The sequence below is a fragment of the Aspergillus ambiguus genome (genome assembly GCF_047715705.1).
Source record: "Aspergillus ambiguus strain CBS 117.58 unplaced genomic scaffold BDV59scaffold_17, whole genome shotgun sequence".
Taxonomy (NCBI): Eukaryota; Fungi; Ascomycota; class Eurotiomycetes; order Eurotiales; family Aspergillaceae; genus Aspergillus; species Aspergillus ambiguus.
Window position 1 is genome coordinate 319,716 of NW_027395530.1, and position 15,398 is coordinate 335,113.

Consider the following 15,398-nt stretch of genomic DNA (forward strand, 5'->3'; position numbering starts at 1 on the left):
AATTCAGGTTTGTCGTGGTGATTAAGTGGTTGAGGTTTTGACGGCGGGGAGTTGGATGCGTGCTTGCAGTTCGCTGCTGTCGAGGGTCACTGACTGTCGGTGTGACTGTCGGCAGTGCTTACAGGGGATGGAGGGATCTTCTAGGTAGTCGACCGAGTCAGACGACGTCAGCGGTAACATTGGAGCCATGACGCCGGGTTATACTACCAGGTATTGGGAGAAACGACGTCGGATATAGGTATGCTGTCTGGTTAGAAAAAAAAGAAAAACAGAATGATCGGAACCAGGGGTCCCTCCCGTTGTTCGAACCCTATGTATATTTTTCGCTATCCCCAAAAGTGAGGCGGATACCATTTGCCCGTATGGTATCAGTATACATACTGGGCGATTTGCCCACCCTGAGCCATCCTGAGTGTCTGCTTATTGATTTCTGAATTTTTATTTCTTTTTCAATCAGAGAACAGAAGAGGGACACACCGTCATTCGCGGTGCTGCTGCTTATTACTAGTAGAGGATATGGTACCTATAAAGCCCCTCAGGCACCTCTCATCAACCTCTCTTCTTTCTTGTTTTTCCGCACACCCAAGCCTCTCCCCTTCAAGAGGTCTTCTTCTTCTTCTTCTTAGTATATTACTCGGTCTGATTGTTGTCCTTTCTTACCCCGACCAGCCACGCCCTCTGACGGGGGTGGGTCAGCCAGTCTGCCTTGCCCTATCCTTCTTCGTCCCTCTTACCTCTCCCACTCTACCTATTCCACTTCCTCCTCCTCCTCCTCCTCCTCTATTCTTATTTCTCCCCTGTACCCCCAGGGAGTAGGTCATCATGGACGAGCCCGACAGCCCGTGGGTCTTCCAGCAGTTCACCCACCTCGACACGATGGAGTGTGACTCCTGGGATCCCCAAGGCCCCGGCCAACTTCCCCATGTCCCACTTCAGCCGAACCCGGCGGCTCCTGGTCAATCTGTAGGTCACGATTCAATCCGAGCTGACCATGAAGCTAACGATCCGTGAAGCTCGGAGCCCCTATCATCGGCCACATGCCTCCCACCCCGGTGGGTTCCGTGTCACAGTCTACACCTAGAAACATGCCTGGGGCCCAGGAAATGACTGCCCCCCAGGTAATCGCGGGAAACTACGATGCAATTATCAGCCAGGCCATCTCCAATCCCGAATTGACCGCCTTCTCCGCCCAGAGCGCCTCACATGCAATGCGGGAAGATACCACGGCCCTTGAGGAAGAAGCAGCACTAAGGGGCCAGATGGCTTGGTTGAAAAAGGTGATGCGAGAATATATTCCCCGCATCCCTCCTGATCGGTTAAGTGGAATTCGCAACACCTTTCGACAGGACTTTCGGGATATCGAATTGCTCTTTTCCAAGTATACTGTCAACAATGGGTTGTCCCCTCCGAGCGATATCAGTAGCCCTGCCACGCCTCTGACAGCCCATAACAATGGGCGAAAAGACCATGGAAAGAATTACAGATGCTGTCTGTGTAATAACGGGAAGTTGTTGAACAGAGGAACCTTCAGACGACATTTCACCAACTCGCACACATCTGACAGGGTTTATGTTTGCTTCTGCGACAACAAGCAGCAGCACCGAAGAAGGGATAAAATAAATGAGCATCTTCAGAAGAGACACTACCACGGGAAACCACCAAGGGAAGACGTCGACCGACTAGCTATTAGGGCAGAGGGCCCATTCCAGTGTGAGTTTTGTACCCTGTGGTATGCCACCTGGGAAGAGATGTGGGTGTGCATTCAGACCCATAGCGACGTCACCAGTAATCCCAGCCAAACACCAAACGGAGGAAATGGCGGCAATGGCCCCGGGGATAATAGCGACTTCGGTGGTCCTTCTGGCGCTGGAGGGAGCGGCTGGTATGGTAGCCAGTTCCCAGGAAGCCCAGGAAGTTTCCCATCTTCCTCCCAGCATGGATATGGCACTTCAGCCAATTACCACATGTACCAGAGACAGAACACCTACAGAAGTGCCAGTAGCCACAGCTGTGAGAGCCTTGCTGAGGATCCAGAGTCTGCTGCCGAGGATGCGGATACCGAACCGTCGGATTCTTCCTGCTCCCACAGTCCCTGCGAAGGGGATGATATCGACATGACCGCGGGTTCGTCCACTGGGCCTGTTGACCACCACGAACTTCGGTCCAGACTGGAGAAGGTGCCCCCTCATCCACAAGAGAACGAGTCTACTCTCACTCATGCTCTTCGCGGATCGCCGTGGCATGGGCTTTTCGATCCTGACCAGCTTGATCCATTAGGGTTGATCCCAAAGAAGCCAGGCCAAGACCGTCGTAGTCCTGAAAACGAGCCCAGCGGCAGTTGCAAGACTTGCGGTCACCCATTCGAGGGGTGTAGGACATGCCAAAAGCAGAAACAGCTCGGAGACAGATGTCATGCCTGTGCAGACAAAACTTGTTCGCTCCCGCGGCCTGTGCCCTTGCGCCTTGAGATCCCCCAGAACCCTATCCTCTCCAGAGAAGTGTCTTCCCCTTCATCTGGTTACTCCCAAACCTCGGAGCAGGATATATTCGCATTCGATGACTCGGATACCGACAATAAGGACACAGCGTCCGCCCACGATTTGGCGGACAAACCCGAGCCTCATACAGCCTTGGAAAGCTGTGGTCACAAACCCACAAGCCTTGACTATTTCAAGTCTTATGGTGGAAACGACCACAGTTCTGACCTTTCCTTGTCACTCCGCGCGCATTCCTCCTCTGACTCTAAGGCAGAATCATGGTCTCTGTCCATCCGGACTCGAACCACGGAATATGCCGGGCCCTCAAAAAACAGGGAGCTGACATCAAAAGACATTTGCTTCAAAGAGAATGCCCTGTCTTACCGGGGACGCGATGGAGTGCTCACGGTGACAGCTTGGGAGATTCGAATGTCGTGCAGCATGAATCGGAGCCTCATGCGCTCCGACCCAGGACTTTCTATAATGCTGCCATTTTTGGGTTTCCTTGGTAGGCTCCTTGAACACAAGGTTAAATACCGGTGACGGATGTGTGCTAAACAAGTGTCTAGATCTCGGTTTGAAGCCTAATGTCTTTACGAAAGGCCCAAACCTGATATCCAATTTTGCTCTTCAGCGAACGTCGTTCATCGCCCAGCAGATGCAGAATCAGCACCATGATAAACGGCTCTTGCACGATGCAGCATCGACCGCCGCCCAGGCCGTGTTGCGCAATCGGTCTGGTCGGCTGCGAAAGAAGCTCCAGGCTGTCGCCCATGTCCTTGCGCGATTTGCATCGGTTACCAATGCCGCTCCAGCGACTGTGGACACACAAGAAGTCACCAGTGTGGACGGGCTCGACTCCAAGTCCGCAAATCAACCGAGTGACCTCGTCCGTGCCGGCGACAACTCCGGATTTGACCCGGAAGCCTTGCTCGAGCGAGTCGGCGAGATCATGTCGTTCCTCGGCGCTGGCATGACCGAGACTTTTGGATCCCCACAATATACGTTTTCTAGCTGTGATAATGATTATGATGACGACGTTGACGATGATAATGTGATGCGGTGCGTGATGGCGTTCTTTTGGCAGTTCTTGATTGCTCTTCTGCAGATCCAGAAAGGGCCTCTCATCACGACGGACGTGGTTGCATGTGGATAGATCGCATGGGATCAAGGGATATGAGATAAGGTGCTTATGTGTGCTTTGAGATACCACTGTCGTTCAGGATCATGTGTTTATATCTTATGGAGTCGAATCGATGCCTGCTTCTCTATATAGCATCGGATAAGCCTCGGGGATAGGAGTTAACGGAAGTGGGGAAGATGACATAACCGGCATCTATCGATAAGCCGAACAACCACCACACCGATTGAACGATGAACGCTTCCTCAGTCCCATTATTGGTAGCCAGACGAGGGTCTGATATGACCCCTGCGTCCGATTCTTCATACACCTTCTTCCCCCCTCCATCTTCACCTGATCATGAGTTCCTCCGGCTCTCCCCCTGCTCATGGTAGTGGTGGTGACCAACCGGCCTCCCGCAGCGACACCCCGACTTTATGGCATCCCGCGCGAGAGTGGCTCGAAGCGGATGATAACGACGACGACATGGACTATGAGCCAGAATCGGAATTCTCGGAAGACCACGACGCTCTACCAGATCTGTACGACGAAGACGAGGAGGACGGATTGGCCGACGAAGACGCTGAATTCCACGCTGCCGGGCTTGGTACGACCCCTTATTGTGTTATTGTTCCTGCTTCGCATGCACATCTCCCCCGCTTTTTGTGCGAGGCTAATCGTTGTCTCCCGGTTGGGAGGTATAGGAGGTCTGGGCATCCCTGCAGGAAATATACACATCGAGTTCAGCATGGACGACCTCGTGGATGACGGAGGCGGCCGCGGAGAACATACCGGAGGTATGACTCTTGAACCTTCAGGGGTTGGCTTCGCTGGACTCTCTACGAAGGACTGCTAATAGGGGTACCTCAGGTGCAGCCAGCCGATTGTTAAATTTACTCGCAACCAACGGCCTGCGACATATCATCCACTCCAACGCCTGGCGCGGGCAATTCGTAGAGGACGATGACGACGACGATGACTTTGGCTTCTTCAGCTATCGGAACCGACCACGGCGGACGGGGAATCACGAACCCCCGAAAGTCCCGAGCGAAGAGGGCGCCAAGTTGATGGGCTCTGGCGAATTCGGAAGCAACGCTAACTACGTGGATGTATTGAAAAAGCGCAAACGGACCCTCGCGACGAAGATCATGTGGCGGGAACTCGGCGTGGATGTCTCTGGTGGATTGAAGAGGGACGTGCGGTCTATCTCACAGGTGAGTGCTCCCTTGCCGGCGGGTGGGACGATGCTCATGCGGGGATGCAGGGCCTGATTCCGGGCTCCGTTGCGGACAAAATTATCCACTTCGACTCGCGATGCTACTCGGGCCAGTTCTCGGACGACGGGAATTTCTTCTTCTGCTGTGCGCAGGACTTCAAGGTTCGCATGTACGACACGTCCAATCCGTACGAGTGGAAGTACTACAAGACGGTCGACTACCGGTTCGGTCAGTGGACGATCACCGATGCCACCCTCAGCCCTGACAATCGGTTCCTGGCGTATTCGTCGATCCGGAATCTGGTCTGCCTGGCACCTACGGATCCTGCCGATACGTCAGATCCCGCTATTTTGGACTTCTCGTCGGCTCAACGGCGGGGACATGCGTACGGTAACTCACATTTTGGGGTAAGCATGCGACTCTGCTTTGCTGTGTTGTGGGCTTCTCTAACGGTATCAGATCTGGTCTCTGCGGTTCTCCGGCGACGGGCGGGAGATCGTCGCGGGCACCTCGGACCAGTCGGTGGTGGTGTACGATCTCGAAACTCGGCAGTCCGTCTTGCGGCTCCAGAACCACGAGGACGACGTCAACGCCGTCTGCTTTGGCGACACGTCGTCGCCGCATATTCTCTACTCCGGATCGGACGACACCACGCTGCGGGTGTGGGACCGGCGCTCTATGGGCGATGGACGCGAAGCGGGCGTCTTCATGGGCCACACGGAAGGGCTGACGTATGTCGACAGTAAAGGCGACGGGCGATACGTGCTCTCCAACGGCAAAGACCAGACGATGAGGCTGTGGGATCTGCGGAAGATGATGACGACGGCCAAGTTCGACACGGTCGACATCAACCGGTACACCACCGGGTTCGACTACCGCTTTGAGCGCTACCCGGAGGAATACTACCAGCACCCGCACGACTGCTCGGTCGTCACCTTCCGGGGAGGTCACAAGGTGCTGAAAACGCTCATCCGGTGTCACTTCTCGCCGCCGGGAAGCACCAACTCGCGATACGTGTACACGGGCAGCGAGGACGGCAAGGTCTATGTGTATAACCTAGATGCGACGCTAGCCGGCACGATCGACGTGGGCAAGGCGACCGAGGAGACGCGCCCGCAGGACCAGGACATCTACACAACGGCGTATGAGATGCGCACGCGGAGTGGCGAGATGACATGGCGGACGTGTGTGCGGGATGCGAGCTGGCATCCCAGTGCTCCTGTGTTGGCAGGTGAGTTTCTGTCTGCAGTGTTGCGATTTCTCCACGCGTGGAGTATAGGCTAACGGGCTGGATATAGCGACTTCGTGGAACGGCTGGGGCCTGTCAACGGGGACGTGCACGCTGCATAGTTGGAACGGCGGAGCCGCCGAGGACGAAGGCACGCCGGCCGTTGGGACGAGCTACGATAGTCGGCTGCACTATGTGAGAGCGTTTAATGATTTCAAGGAGGATATGCGGCATATGCGGCGTCTGCGGAGTCGACCGTTAGTGCCTGTGGAACCGGACGAGGTCGAGGACTACTGGTGAAGACAAGAATAGATGATATACATAGGTATACACCGGGAGTGTATATATGAGACATGAATTGGATAGTTAGATGCATAAATAGTATACAGTAAATGTATGGAACTCGGAGGAAAGTTGCCCCGATCCGGGCCGGAACATCAGCTCCTCCACAGCTCCTGCAACCGCGATGCTTCTTCCTCTCTTCTCCATCTGCCTCGCCTCTCCGCACCGTCGACCTCCCATCTTCCTCTTCACCTCTTTGACCCGTTCTTCCCTCTCCCCCGGTGGACGAACCCCCTCCCGTGCGTTCACGGTTCCCTCAGGGGATACACCTCGGAGATCCCGTGTACTCCGTACTTCCTGGATTGCATCGCGTCTGAAGACTAACTGCTAGCCCAATTGACCTCTCCGTCTCAGTCTCGCTGTCTACTTTCGATTCCTTGGTTCTCATAGGAAGGGTGATATCAAACTGTTCACTGTTCTCTAGCAAAGCGTCTCTTCTCCCTGTCTGGCCGTCAGGACAGCAGGACTGATCATCGGCGACTCATCTCATCTCCTGTGGAAGATCCCTTTCTTCATCTCTGTGACTGGAAGAGCCACTTCTCTTTAATTCTCTGCCTGTACTTGACACTACTTCTGAAAGAAGCCCTACGCTCTGTATCTCCCCTCCAGAGCGGTCGCATTGCTGGACGCGGTGAAGAAAAACACTTTGTTCATTTGTGAAGCTGTGTTCGCTTCGGATTGTACGTATCTTCGAGCCTTCTATCCTCTGTCGTTTGTCTCCCTGTTCTTGCTTTCGGTGCGGTCAAAGGGGATGTCCGTGGTTTACTCTCACTTCCAACATATCGTCAAGCATGGCTGGATTTCATCCTCTTTCGGGACTCGCAAGCATCTTACTCTCAATGAATGATTATCTCTGTGCTAATTGACGGCTCACGTCTGCAGACATGTACTTCCTTTGAACTCATCGAGAAAACAAAACAAGGACTGTATCTTGCACAATCAAGCAATTCCATTTGGCTCTGACCTCCCGAGCTCCCCTTTTAGCACGATGGCCACTGAAGATGATAACTTCGATATTGACATCTATGGCGATGGCAGCGGATACAACACCAACGAGCAGGGCGACTACAAGCCGGAAGATGACCTCAAGCACGATGACTCGGAGCTGATCCTAGACGCCCCGGACCAGCAGCCCACGAGCGGCACCACGCAGAACGACGGTTCCACAGAGGCCGAGACGAAGCCCGACCCAACCGGCAGCACGGCCGCCAACGGCGAGCATGTAACACACCCCGATGCGAACGCGGCCGCACAGCAAACGCCGAGTGAAACCCCCGCACCGCCCCAGGGCGTAAAACGCAAGGACCACGACGACCGTCCCACCGACCCGGACGCGATGCCGGCCCTGCTCATTTCCGATCTGTTCTGGTGGACGACCGACGATGACATCCGCGGCTGGGTCCGCCAGGCCGACTGCGAGGACGAGCTCAAGGACGTCACCTTCAGCGAACACAAGGTCAACGGCAAGAGTAAAGGGTGCGTTCATCTTCTACCCCGCCTCCGCCCACTTTCATCCCCATGCTAATCCCTCCGGGAACAGCCAAGTTTTTGTCGAATTCACCTCGCTGCAGGCAGCAACGGCCACCAAGCACAAGATCGAATCGTTCAACATCACCGGCCAGACCGGCCGCAAGCACAGCGTGGTGTACACGAGCCCACAGCCGAACCCGTTCCGCACACTGCCCAAGGACGCGCCCATGCGCAAGGACAACCAGGCGCGGGCGATGTCCGGCGGGTTCAACTCACCCAACGCGAACATGAACTTTGGCATGAACAACATGGGCGGGGGCTTCCGCGGCGGCCGGGGCGGGGGCTTCAACAACCGCGGTGGCATGGGCAACACCATGGGCGGCTTTAACAACCGGAACTTCCAGAACCCCATGGGCGGATTCCAGAATCCCATGGGCGGCGGGTTCGCCGGAAACCCGATGGGCGGCATGCAGAACTACGGCTTCAACAACCGCGGCGGCATGATGGGCGGCATGCGCGGGGGGCCTGGTGGCATGCGCGGCCGTGGCGGCGGCATGACCGGTCCCAACATGATGGGGATGCCGATGAACCCCATGGGAGGCATGGGGATGAACCCGATGGCCGGCGGGATGAATCCGATGATGGGCGGCATGGGAGGAAACATGGGCATGCAAGGTATGATCCCTGACCCAGCTGAATGCTTGAAGTAGACTCTGACTGCGTTCTGCTAGGTACAGGCGGGTTCCAAGGCCCCAATCCCGGCTTCAACCAGGGCTTCTTCCCCAACCAGGGGGTGGGCGATGGCTCGTGGAATCCGCATGGCGCCAAACGCAGTCGCCAGGAGTAGAGGCGGCTGCCGCTGTTGTTCTCTTTTTCTATCTTGTTCTTATCTCCGGTGTCTTCTTTGCTTAATTACGGTGACTGCACTGCCTCGGGGTGTTTCTTTTGCCTTCGTGTACTACATGTTTCGCCTGGTCTCACTGGGATTGCCATTACGTTTCAAGGGTTATGGGAAATTGGTGTGTTTATGGGGTTACTTCTCTGGTGTATTAGACAAATTGATCTTCTATCCGTGTACGATTGTATACTTCGCTATCGTCTGTAGTCTTCGTCGATGTAACTACTCGGTGTGATAACGATTACGTAAGAACCGGATATCAACGACTCCAGCGTCGTCATATCTCGACTTCTTCTCCTGTCAAACGCTGTCTCTGCTCCTAACTTGAAAGCGCGAGGGTACTCGCTCCTCGATCGACACGCCATTGCCCAGTCCTCACTGCGTTCGCCCGTCCATCATCGCTTCTACCGCAAACTCCGCTTTCCCCGCGGTCCCCCACCCGTTCAACCCACCATCACACGTCAAACCACCAGACATACCCAACGACACGACGACACCCCCCCAGACTGAGACACCATGCAAGCCGTCCCGGAATCGCGACAGCAGACCTTCGAGGAGATCTACGGCCCCCCGGAGAACTTCCTCGAGATCGAAGTGAGTGCGCCCGCCGAACCTCCCCAGCACCCCTCCCATGGCACAAAAGCACACACGCCCACCGTACCCCGAAACCATAGCATGATGCGTTGGGCTGATCTGGTCTGACGGGATAGGTCCGCAACCCGCAAACGCACGGCACCTCGCGCAACATGTACACCTCGTACGAGATCGTGTGCCGCACCAACATCCCCGCGTTCAAGCTCAAGCACTCGGTCGTGCGCCGCCGCTACTCCGACTTCGAGTACTTCCGCGACATCCTCGAGCGCGAGAGCACGCGCGTCACCATCCCGCCGCTGCCGGGGAAGGTGTTCACCAACCGGTTCAGCGACGATGTCATCGAGCATCGACGCGAGGGGCTCCAGCGTTTCCTGCAGATTGTGGCGGGGCATCCGCTGCTGCAGACGGGGAGTAAGGTGTTGGCGAGCTTCATACAGGGTAAGTACTTCCCTTCCCCCCCCCTCCTCTGTTGTTTTGGTCTGACGGTGCTGATGGTGTCACGGACAGACCCGAACTGGGATCGCAATGCGTGGTAGTGGCTGAGTGAGTGAGGGTTGCGCGGCGAGCGGTGGGCTCATCATGTTGTGTCTCGGACCATACCATACCTATTTCCTGCAAAGCGTTGTCTGTGTTTATACCTTGTTCCTGGTGAACAGGACGTGCATTGGCTCTTAGCCTACGGGTCCGCCGTGTATAGTTTGTGAATTGATTGATACGTTTCATTCGGGCTGTTTTACGCTCCGTCTATGTCTGGTCCCATCTGAACATGTCTCGTCTATTAGGTAAAACGACGGTGGATGCCAGGAACAAATGACATGGGTAGTTCGTACGCGATGTGATCTACACAGCTCCGATGCTAGTCCTACTAAGTCAACTCGTCCCACACCATAGGGGCAAGGGTATTGTCCCCCCAGGTGTCCACGCCTGCGCCTCCCGCGGCGTTCTCGTCCAACGGGAACGGGAACACCGCGGAAGACGCCCCCGTGGAACTCTCGAGGAAGCCCTGCGGCGGCGCCGGAGGGGACAGCGCGGGGTCCACAGGACCTACGGACTGATCGGGCGCGTCGGACTTGTTCGGACCGGACGGCCTGCCGGCGGCCTGCGAGTTCGACTTGTTACCGGTCTCTCTCGCTTCGAGGGCCTTCTCGGGACGGTGCAGCGTTTTCCCGCTGACGGAGCCGCCCTCGCGATACGCATGGGGGAACTTGGTCCGGAACCGATCGCGGAGATCCGTCGCCCGGCGGTGACTCAGATTCAACCGCTTGTCCTGCTGGATCAGCGTCCACTGGAACCCGTGCACCGCGTAGCCCTTCAGCAGGGCCTCGTCCTCGGCGGCGGTGAATGGACGCCGGGAGCGGCGGCGCGATTTCATGGTGACATGCGGTTCGGGGATGCCTAGCGACGCCAGCGTCGACCGTGATTTCCCCGACAGCGTCGGCATGGTTTTCAACGCACTCCGCTTCCCCCGCGGGCCCGGACGCGGGGCATCAGCGCTCCCCGGCGAGGACCGCCCCGACAGCGGTGCTTCTTCCCCGGGAGGAGCTGACGCCGACGCGCCATCTCCAGTGGCGTCCGACTCGGCAGGCCACGGGTGCGGCAGTTGGATTTTCCCGGAGGTTCCATCGGGACCGTCGGCCTCGGCGCGCGACAGCGCATCGGCGAGGCTATCGCGCAGCTTCTTCGTGGCTTCGTTGGGGTCCGCGGCGCGGTACGCCCACGGGCAGCAGACGCGGAAGCGGTCCTTGAGGTTTGATGCACTGCGTTTGTTGAATTTGAGCTCGGGCTGGGCCAGGATGGCGGTCCAATTGCCGATGCCGCATTTGACGACGCCCCGGAGCAGCGCCGTCGTCTCCTCCTCGGTCCACTTGCGGACGTTTTTGCGCGAACGCCCACGCGTTTTTGGCGAGAGCGGCGGGGTGGGATGCTCGGTGGCGGCAGCGCTCGGCGGGGTGTGGTCATCGCCGGGCGGTTGGTCCCTGCGGTCGATTAGATCCGGGTGATCTTCCTCTGGGGGTCTGTCGTCCACGGGGGAATCGAGGATCTCCTCGATGCGTCCTTCCCGGCGCTCGACGCCCTGGCCGTCCGGGGCGGAGTGTTTCGTCAGGAGCGCGGGTTCCACAAAGGTGTCGTCGCGGGTCGGGTTGGGCAGGTACTGGTGGATGGAGTCGGCGGCGATGGGAGGGAGGAGGGCGGCGTTGGGCGGCGGCTCGTAGAGACCATTGACGATGGTGAAGGGACCGAACGGCGGACGGGGAGGTTGTTCTTTCTGTTGGGGAATGGGCAGCTGGAGATGATCGCCGAAGGAGTCCTGCTGGCCGTCCAGGCGACGGGGTTTCCGGGCGTCAAACGAGGAGTAGGGGAAGCGTTCCAGCGCGCGAGGGTTGATGAAGGTGGGTAATATGGGTTTCGGCGGGGGTCCATGAACTGACTGGTCGTTCTTTGTGCTTCGGGGTTGGTTCACGGCGACGGAGACGGCCTCCGAAGCTCCTCCTCCTCCTCCTCCACCGCCGCCTCCGCTGCTCGCGGGGTCGGGATTGCGGGGGGTGTTATTGGGCTTGGGGATGGAGGACGAGTCGCGGACGCCGCTGGCGTTGGGTTCCAGTGGGGACGGGACATTGAGAGACCGGGACGAGACGGGCTCGCGGAGAGGAGCGATGTTGAGAGAGCGCAGCTGAGGCAGTTCGCGCATCAGCGACTCGTCGAAGGACCGGGGGTAAGTGTTGTTGGGATCCATGATTGATCATGATGGCGGATATCACTGTGGGAGAGGGAAGACCGGGGGGTGATTGAGGCACTTTGTATCGAGGGCCATTTTGGCAGGAGTTGGACGATTGAAGTTGTTGATGAGAAGAAGTTGAGGAAGTTGGAGCTGGAGAAGCGAGAGGTGAAGTATGGGTCACGTGGCTGAGTCAGCATCGTTACTGTAGTCGTTATAGAATATAGATATATATAGTATATAGTCCTTTAGAATATATCGACTATCATGCATACGTTATGTATCTGAACCTCAGATATTCTACAATTATCACCAACATCACGGACTGAGTGCGTTATACCTAATAATGGACAGGTCATAAAGCATACTTATACCCGAAGTACTGAGGTACCTTACCTACTAGTATCCACACTTCCACCACTCCAACATCACTCCAACATCCATACTCCTCCCCACCAATTCACCATGGCCTCCACAATCTTCCCCACGTGGCCACACATCCTCTTTGCCATTCTCGAACCGCTCTCTCTGTAAGCCGCCCTCTCCTCCACCCTTCATAGTATTAACCCTCCAGACTCGGCGGCTGGCTCTGCCCCATTCTCGACCTACCCGGCTTCATTACCGACCAAATCCCCAACCAGCCAGCCCCAGCGTCCATCCACCCGTCCTCCGTGGCGCTGGCCTACCAGCTCGCGAATCTCTACGGGCTCCTGTGCCTCCTAGGCATCGCCACGGTGTACTCCACCCGCGAGCCGGTCGTCCTGCGCAATTATCTGCTGGCGCTGGCGGTCGCGGACGTCGGCCACGTCTACGTCACCGGTCTGGCGATGGGGTGGGACGTGTTCATGGATGTCGCGAACTGGAACGTGCTAACCTGGGGAAACGTTGGCGCGACGACGTTTCTGTTCGCGAATCGGCTGTTGTATTTAGCCGGAGTCTTTGGATACGCGCAGGTGCCGACTGCGGGTGCCGGAGGGAAGAAGCGAGCTTAATCGTGCGACGCTGGGTATGAATGGGATCGATTCAACATGCGTGTGGGTATATTCTCGCAAGAGCAATATCTAACGCGCAAAGTAAAATACAAACACTTTTGCACTAACACCGTTGCATGGATGGATATATAGGAAATGGGGAAAAAGACCTAGCTCAATAGCCCGCTTCCCCTCGGATGACCGACAAAACAATAGACCAAAAAAAAAAAAAAGTCCTGCGCCAATTTATAACTCGTCACGTTAATCATCCCGCGTACAGTCATTCAGCCCTCATGTTGCCTCTCCCCGGCTCGCTTAGCGCAGCGTTGTCCGCATCTGCTGGAACATCCCGCTGAGGACCTGCTGGCCGTGTTCCTGGTAGTCTTTGATGTGCGGGACGAGAAACGGGATCCCCGGCGCCGTGAGGAACCGCTGTCGGTATGCGGCGAAGTTCTGGAACGGATGGACGAGGTAGAGCAGGTCCGGGGGGATGACGGGGTTGAGGGCCACGATGGCGGCGCCGGCGTTGGTGCTCGCCAGGGTGGAGTCTGTGATGCTGTATTTGTGGAGGCCGTTGAGGATCGCGGTCAAGGAGTGGTAGTTTTTCGTCCCGGCGAGGGCCTGTGTTGTACCGCCACATCAGTGTCTGTATAATATTTTGGCAGGCATGGATGGATGTACTCACCTGGACGCACTCCTGGATGGTAGCGATCATGTCCGGCAGCCCCGTGCAACATTCCCAGACATCGATGCTGAGATGATCCCACTGCACGAGGATACGCCGCGTCACGGCATCCTCGCCCAGGATGCTCTGCACGGTCAGCTTGCCAAACATGCCCTCGTCCGCGGTGGTCAGCGTGCGAGCAAAGTCTTTCGGCGAGGTCGCCGCCAGCAGGTCCTCGAGAAACGAGAACTCCACGTTGAACGGCCGCGACCAGTCCATCTCCCGCGCGTGCACGTACATCCGTTGGAAGCGGACGCTCAGCACGGCGAGTACCTTCAGGATGGTGGTCAGACTCGGGGGGAGGTCTTTGAACAGTCGCTGGATGGGGCCGGCGATGAATTCAAACGCCGGGGCGGTTGGGGTCGAGATCTCCGCCGTGCCGCCGGACTGCACTGCCAGTAGACACTGGACGAGGGCGCGGTGAGCAAACGGGCTGTGACCGCGGAGATACTGGCTGTCCTGTCAGATCCTGTGATGCGGTGGGGAAGGAGGAGCACGAGTTGCCAGAGTACGAACCGTTTCGACCTCCACGAAGCGCGCCACCTCCTCGGGGAACGCATGGAGGTAGGTGTATAGGTGGATGTAGAAGGCCGTGTGTTGCTGGAAGAACCACTCCACCGAGGCAGACGGGTACCCCAACGAGTATCGGACCAGCTCCTCGAAAGAGATGCGGGTGAAGTGGAGATGGCTCTCGGCATCGATGGCCATGGCCATGGCCCTCGGCGGTACGTCGTGGTCTTTATGCGCTGGGAACCAGCTCCACGACGTCGCCGGGGGAGTGCTGACCTTGCAACGGCGGAGGATCTCCTCGACCTTCTGGATGTGGGAGAGGTTGGCCGTGAAGACTCTCTCCGGGGGCTCGACGAGGGTCTTGAGGAAGGCGTCGACCGTCGACGCGTTGCGTCTCTGCAGCGCCGTCCGGGGCAGCTGTTGGTCCCGGAAGAGGCCGAAGCGGATCACCCGCTTGATCTCCTGTGCATCGAACGCCCACAGCACGGTGGTGGCTTCGTCTTCCCACCACCGGTAGGAGACGTAGAAGGGCGGGATCTCGGCACTGGCTCGAAACAAGGACGGGTAGTTGGATTGTCCCGGGGCGAAACCGGCACCGACTGTCTCTCCCACCACGGCATGATGGGCTAGGATCTGGGACATGTCACCCGTCTACCTGCGGACGAACCAAAACCCCCACTGGATGATGATCTGGGACGATGAGACAAGCTCTGGGGGCAGTTCTCTGATTGTCCCCTAAAAGGATCTTGTTAGCAATGCCAGATCTGAGGGAATCTCCGTCAACGAGGAGAAAGGGTCCACCATATACCTTGTCTGGAGTCTGTAGGTTACCTTGTGGATACTCTCTCGGGTCCTTTGTTTGCTGGGCACCACTTCTAGTTATCAAATCCCGAGACAAGGCGTTTATTACCGCCACAAACGTTAGTCCCCAGATCAGGGATGTCTCAAATGACTCGACTCGGCGGACAGGACACGAACGCAAGCCCCAAGAGATGTTCACGACCACAGAACCAATGGTGGAAAAGGGGGAGGGGGAACAAAAGAGACCCAGGAGAATGGCACGAGAAGGCAACTAACTCTAATTTAAGATGAGGAGAGAGAGATAATGAGGAGAGACCAAGAGAGGAAGGG

The 15,398-nt window shown here is 57.0% G+C and overlaps 8 protein-coding genes across 8 annotated transcripts; 6 read left to right on the forward strand and 2 right to left on the reverse strand.

Moving 5' to 3' along the window:
• Positions 1-419: 419 nt before the first annotated feature.
• Positions 420-976, forward strand: BDV59DRAFT_35561 (uncharacterized protein). The gene has a single exon (XM_073696252.1). It carries the CDS (start codon positions 517-519, stop codon positions 814-816), a length of 300 nt encoding a protein of 99 aa, XP_073547671.1. The 5' UTR covers positions 420-516; the 3' UTR covers positions 817-976.
• BDV59DRAFT_178930 (putative C2H2 zinc finger domain protein) lies at positions 420-3,770 on the forward strand. Its single transcript, XM_073689847.1, has 3 exons — positions 420-963; positions 1,014-2,985; positions 3,047-3,770. Exons 1-3 carry the CDS (start codon positions 823-825, stop codon positions 3,631-3,633), a joined length of 2,700 nt encoding a protein of 899 aa, XP_073547670.1. The 5' UTR covers positions 420-822; the 3' UTR covers positions 3,634-3,770.
• Positions 3,771-4,083: 313 nt separating this feature from the next.
• On the forward strand, positions 4,084-6,342 carry BDV59DRAFT_193438 (WD40 repeat domain-containing protein; the record flags this gene model as incomplete). Its single annotated transcript, XM_073692230.1, has 6 exons — positions 4,084-4,204; positions 4,302-4,394; positions 4,468-4,811; positions 4,862-5,221; positions 5,274-6,045; positions 6,113-6,342. The coding sequence occupies 6 exons, from the start codon at positions 4,084-4,086 to the stop codon at positions 6,340-6,342; spliced, it is 1,920 nt and encodes a 639-aa protein (XP_073547672.1).
• A 1,030-nt stretch (positions 6,343-7,372) lies between these two features.
• Positions 7,373-8,701, forward strand: BDV59DRAFT_202271 (uncharacterized protein; the record flags this gene model as incomplete). Its single annotated transcript, XM_073694000.1, has 3 exons — positions 7,373-7,860; positions 7,925-8,529; positions 8,586-8,701. 3 exons carry the CDS (start codon positions 7,373-7,375, stop codon positions 8,699-8,701), a joined length of 1,209 nt encoding a protein of 402 aa, XP_073547673.1.
• Positions 8,702-9,028: 327 nt separating this feature from the next.
• On the forward strand, positions 9,029-10,063 carry BDV59DRAFT_35600 (sorting nexin-3). The gene is made up of 3 exons (XM_073696253.1): positions 9,029-9,346; positions 9,463-9,784; positions 9,854-10,063. The coding sequence occupies exons 1-3, from the start codon at positions 9,269-9,271 to the stop codon at positions 9,880-9,882; spliced, it is 429 nt and encodes a 142-aa protein (XP_073547674.1). The 5' UTR covers positions 9,029-9,268; the 3' UTR covers positions 9,883-10,063.
• Positions 9,970-12,278, reverse strand: BDV59DRAFT_208060 (telomere repeat binding factor family protein). The gene has a single exon (XM_073695136.1). The coding sequence runs from the start codon at positions 12,078-12,080 to the stop codon at positions 10,212-10,214; it is 1,869 nt and encodes a 622-aa protein (XP_073547675.1). The 5' UTR covers positions 12,081-12,278; the 3' UTR covers positions 9,970-10,211.
• Positions 12,279-12,332: 54 nt separating this feature from the next.
• BDV59DRAFT_178939 (uncharacterized protein) lies at positions 12,333-13,276 on the forward strand. The gene is made up of 2 exons (XM_073689848.1): positions 12,333-12,592; positions 12,637-13,276. The coding sequence occupies exons 1-2, from the start codon at positions 12,528-12,530 to the stop codon at positions 13,052-13,054; spliced, it is 483 nt and encodes a 160-aa protein (XP_073547676.1). The 5' UTR covers positions 12,333-12,527; the 3' UTR covers positions 13,055-13,276.
• Positions 13,277-13,348: 72 nt separating this feature from the next.
• On the reverse strand, positions 13,349-14,909 carry BDV59DRAFT_202275 (uncharacterized protein; the record flags this gene model as incomplete). Its single annotated transcript, XM_073694001.1, has 3 exons — positions 13,349-13,654; positions 13,719-14,207; positions 14,274-14,909. The coding sequence occupies 3 exons, from the start codon at positions 14,907-14,909 to the stop codon at positions 13,349-13,351; spliced, it is 1,431 nt and encodes a 476-aa protein (XP_073547677.1).
• Positions 14,910-15,398: the final 489 nt, after the last annotated feature.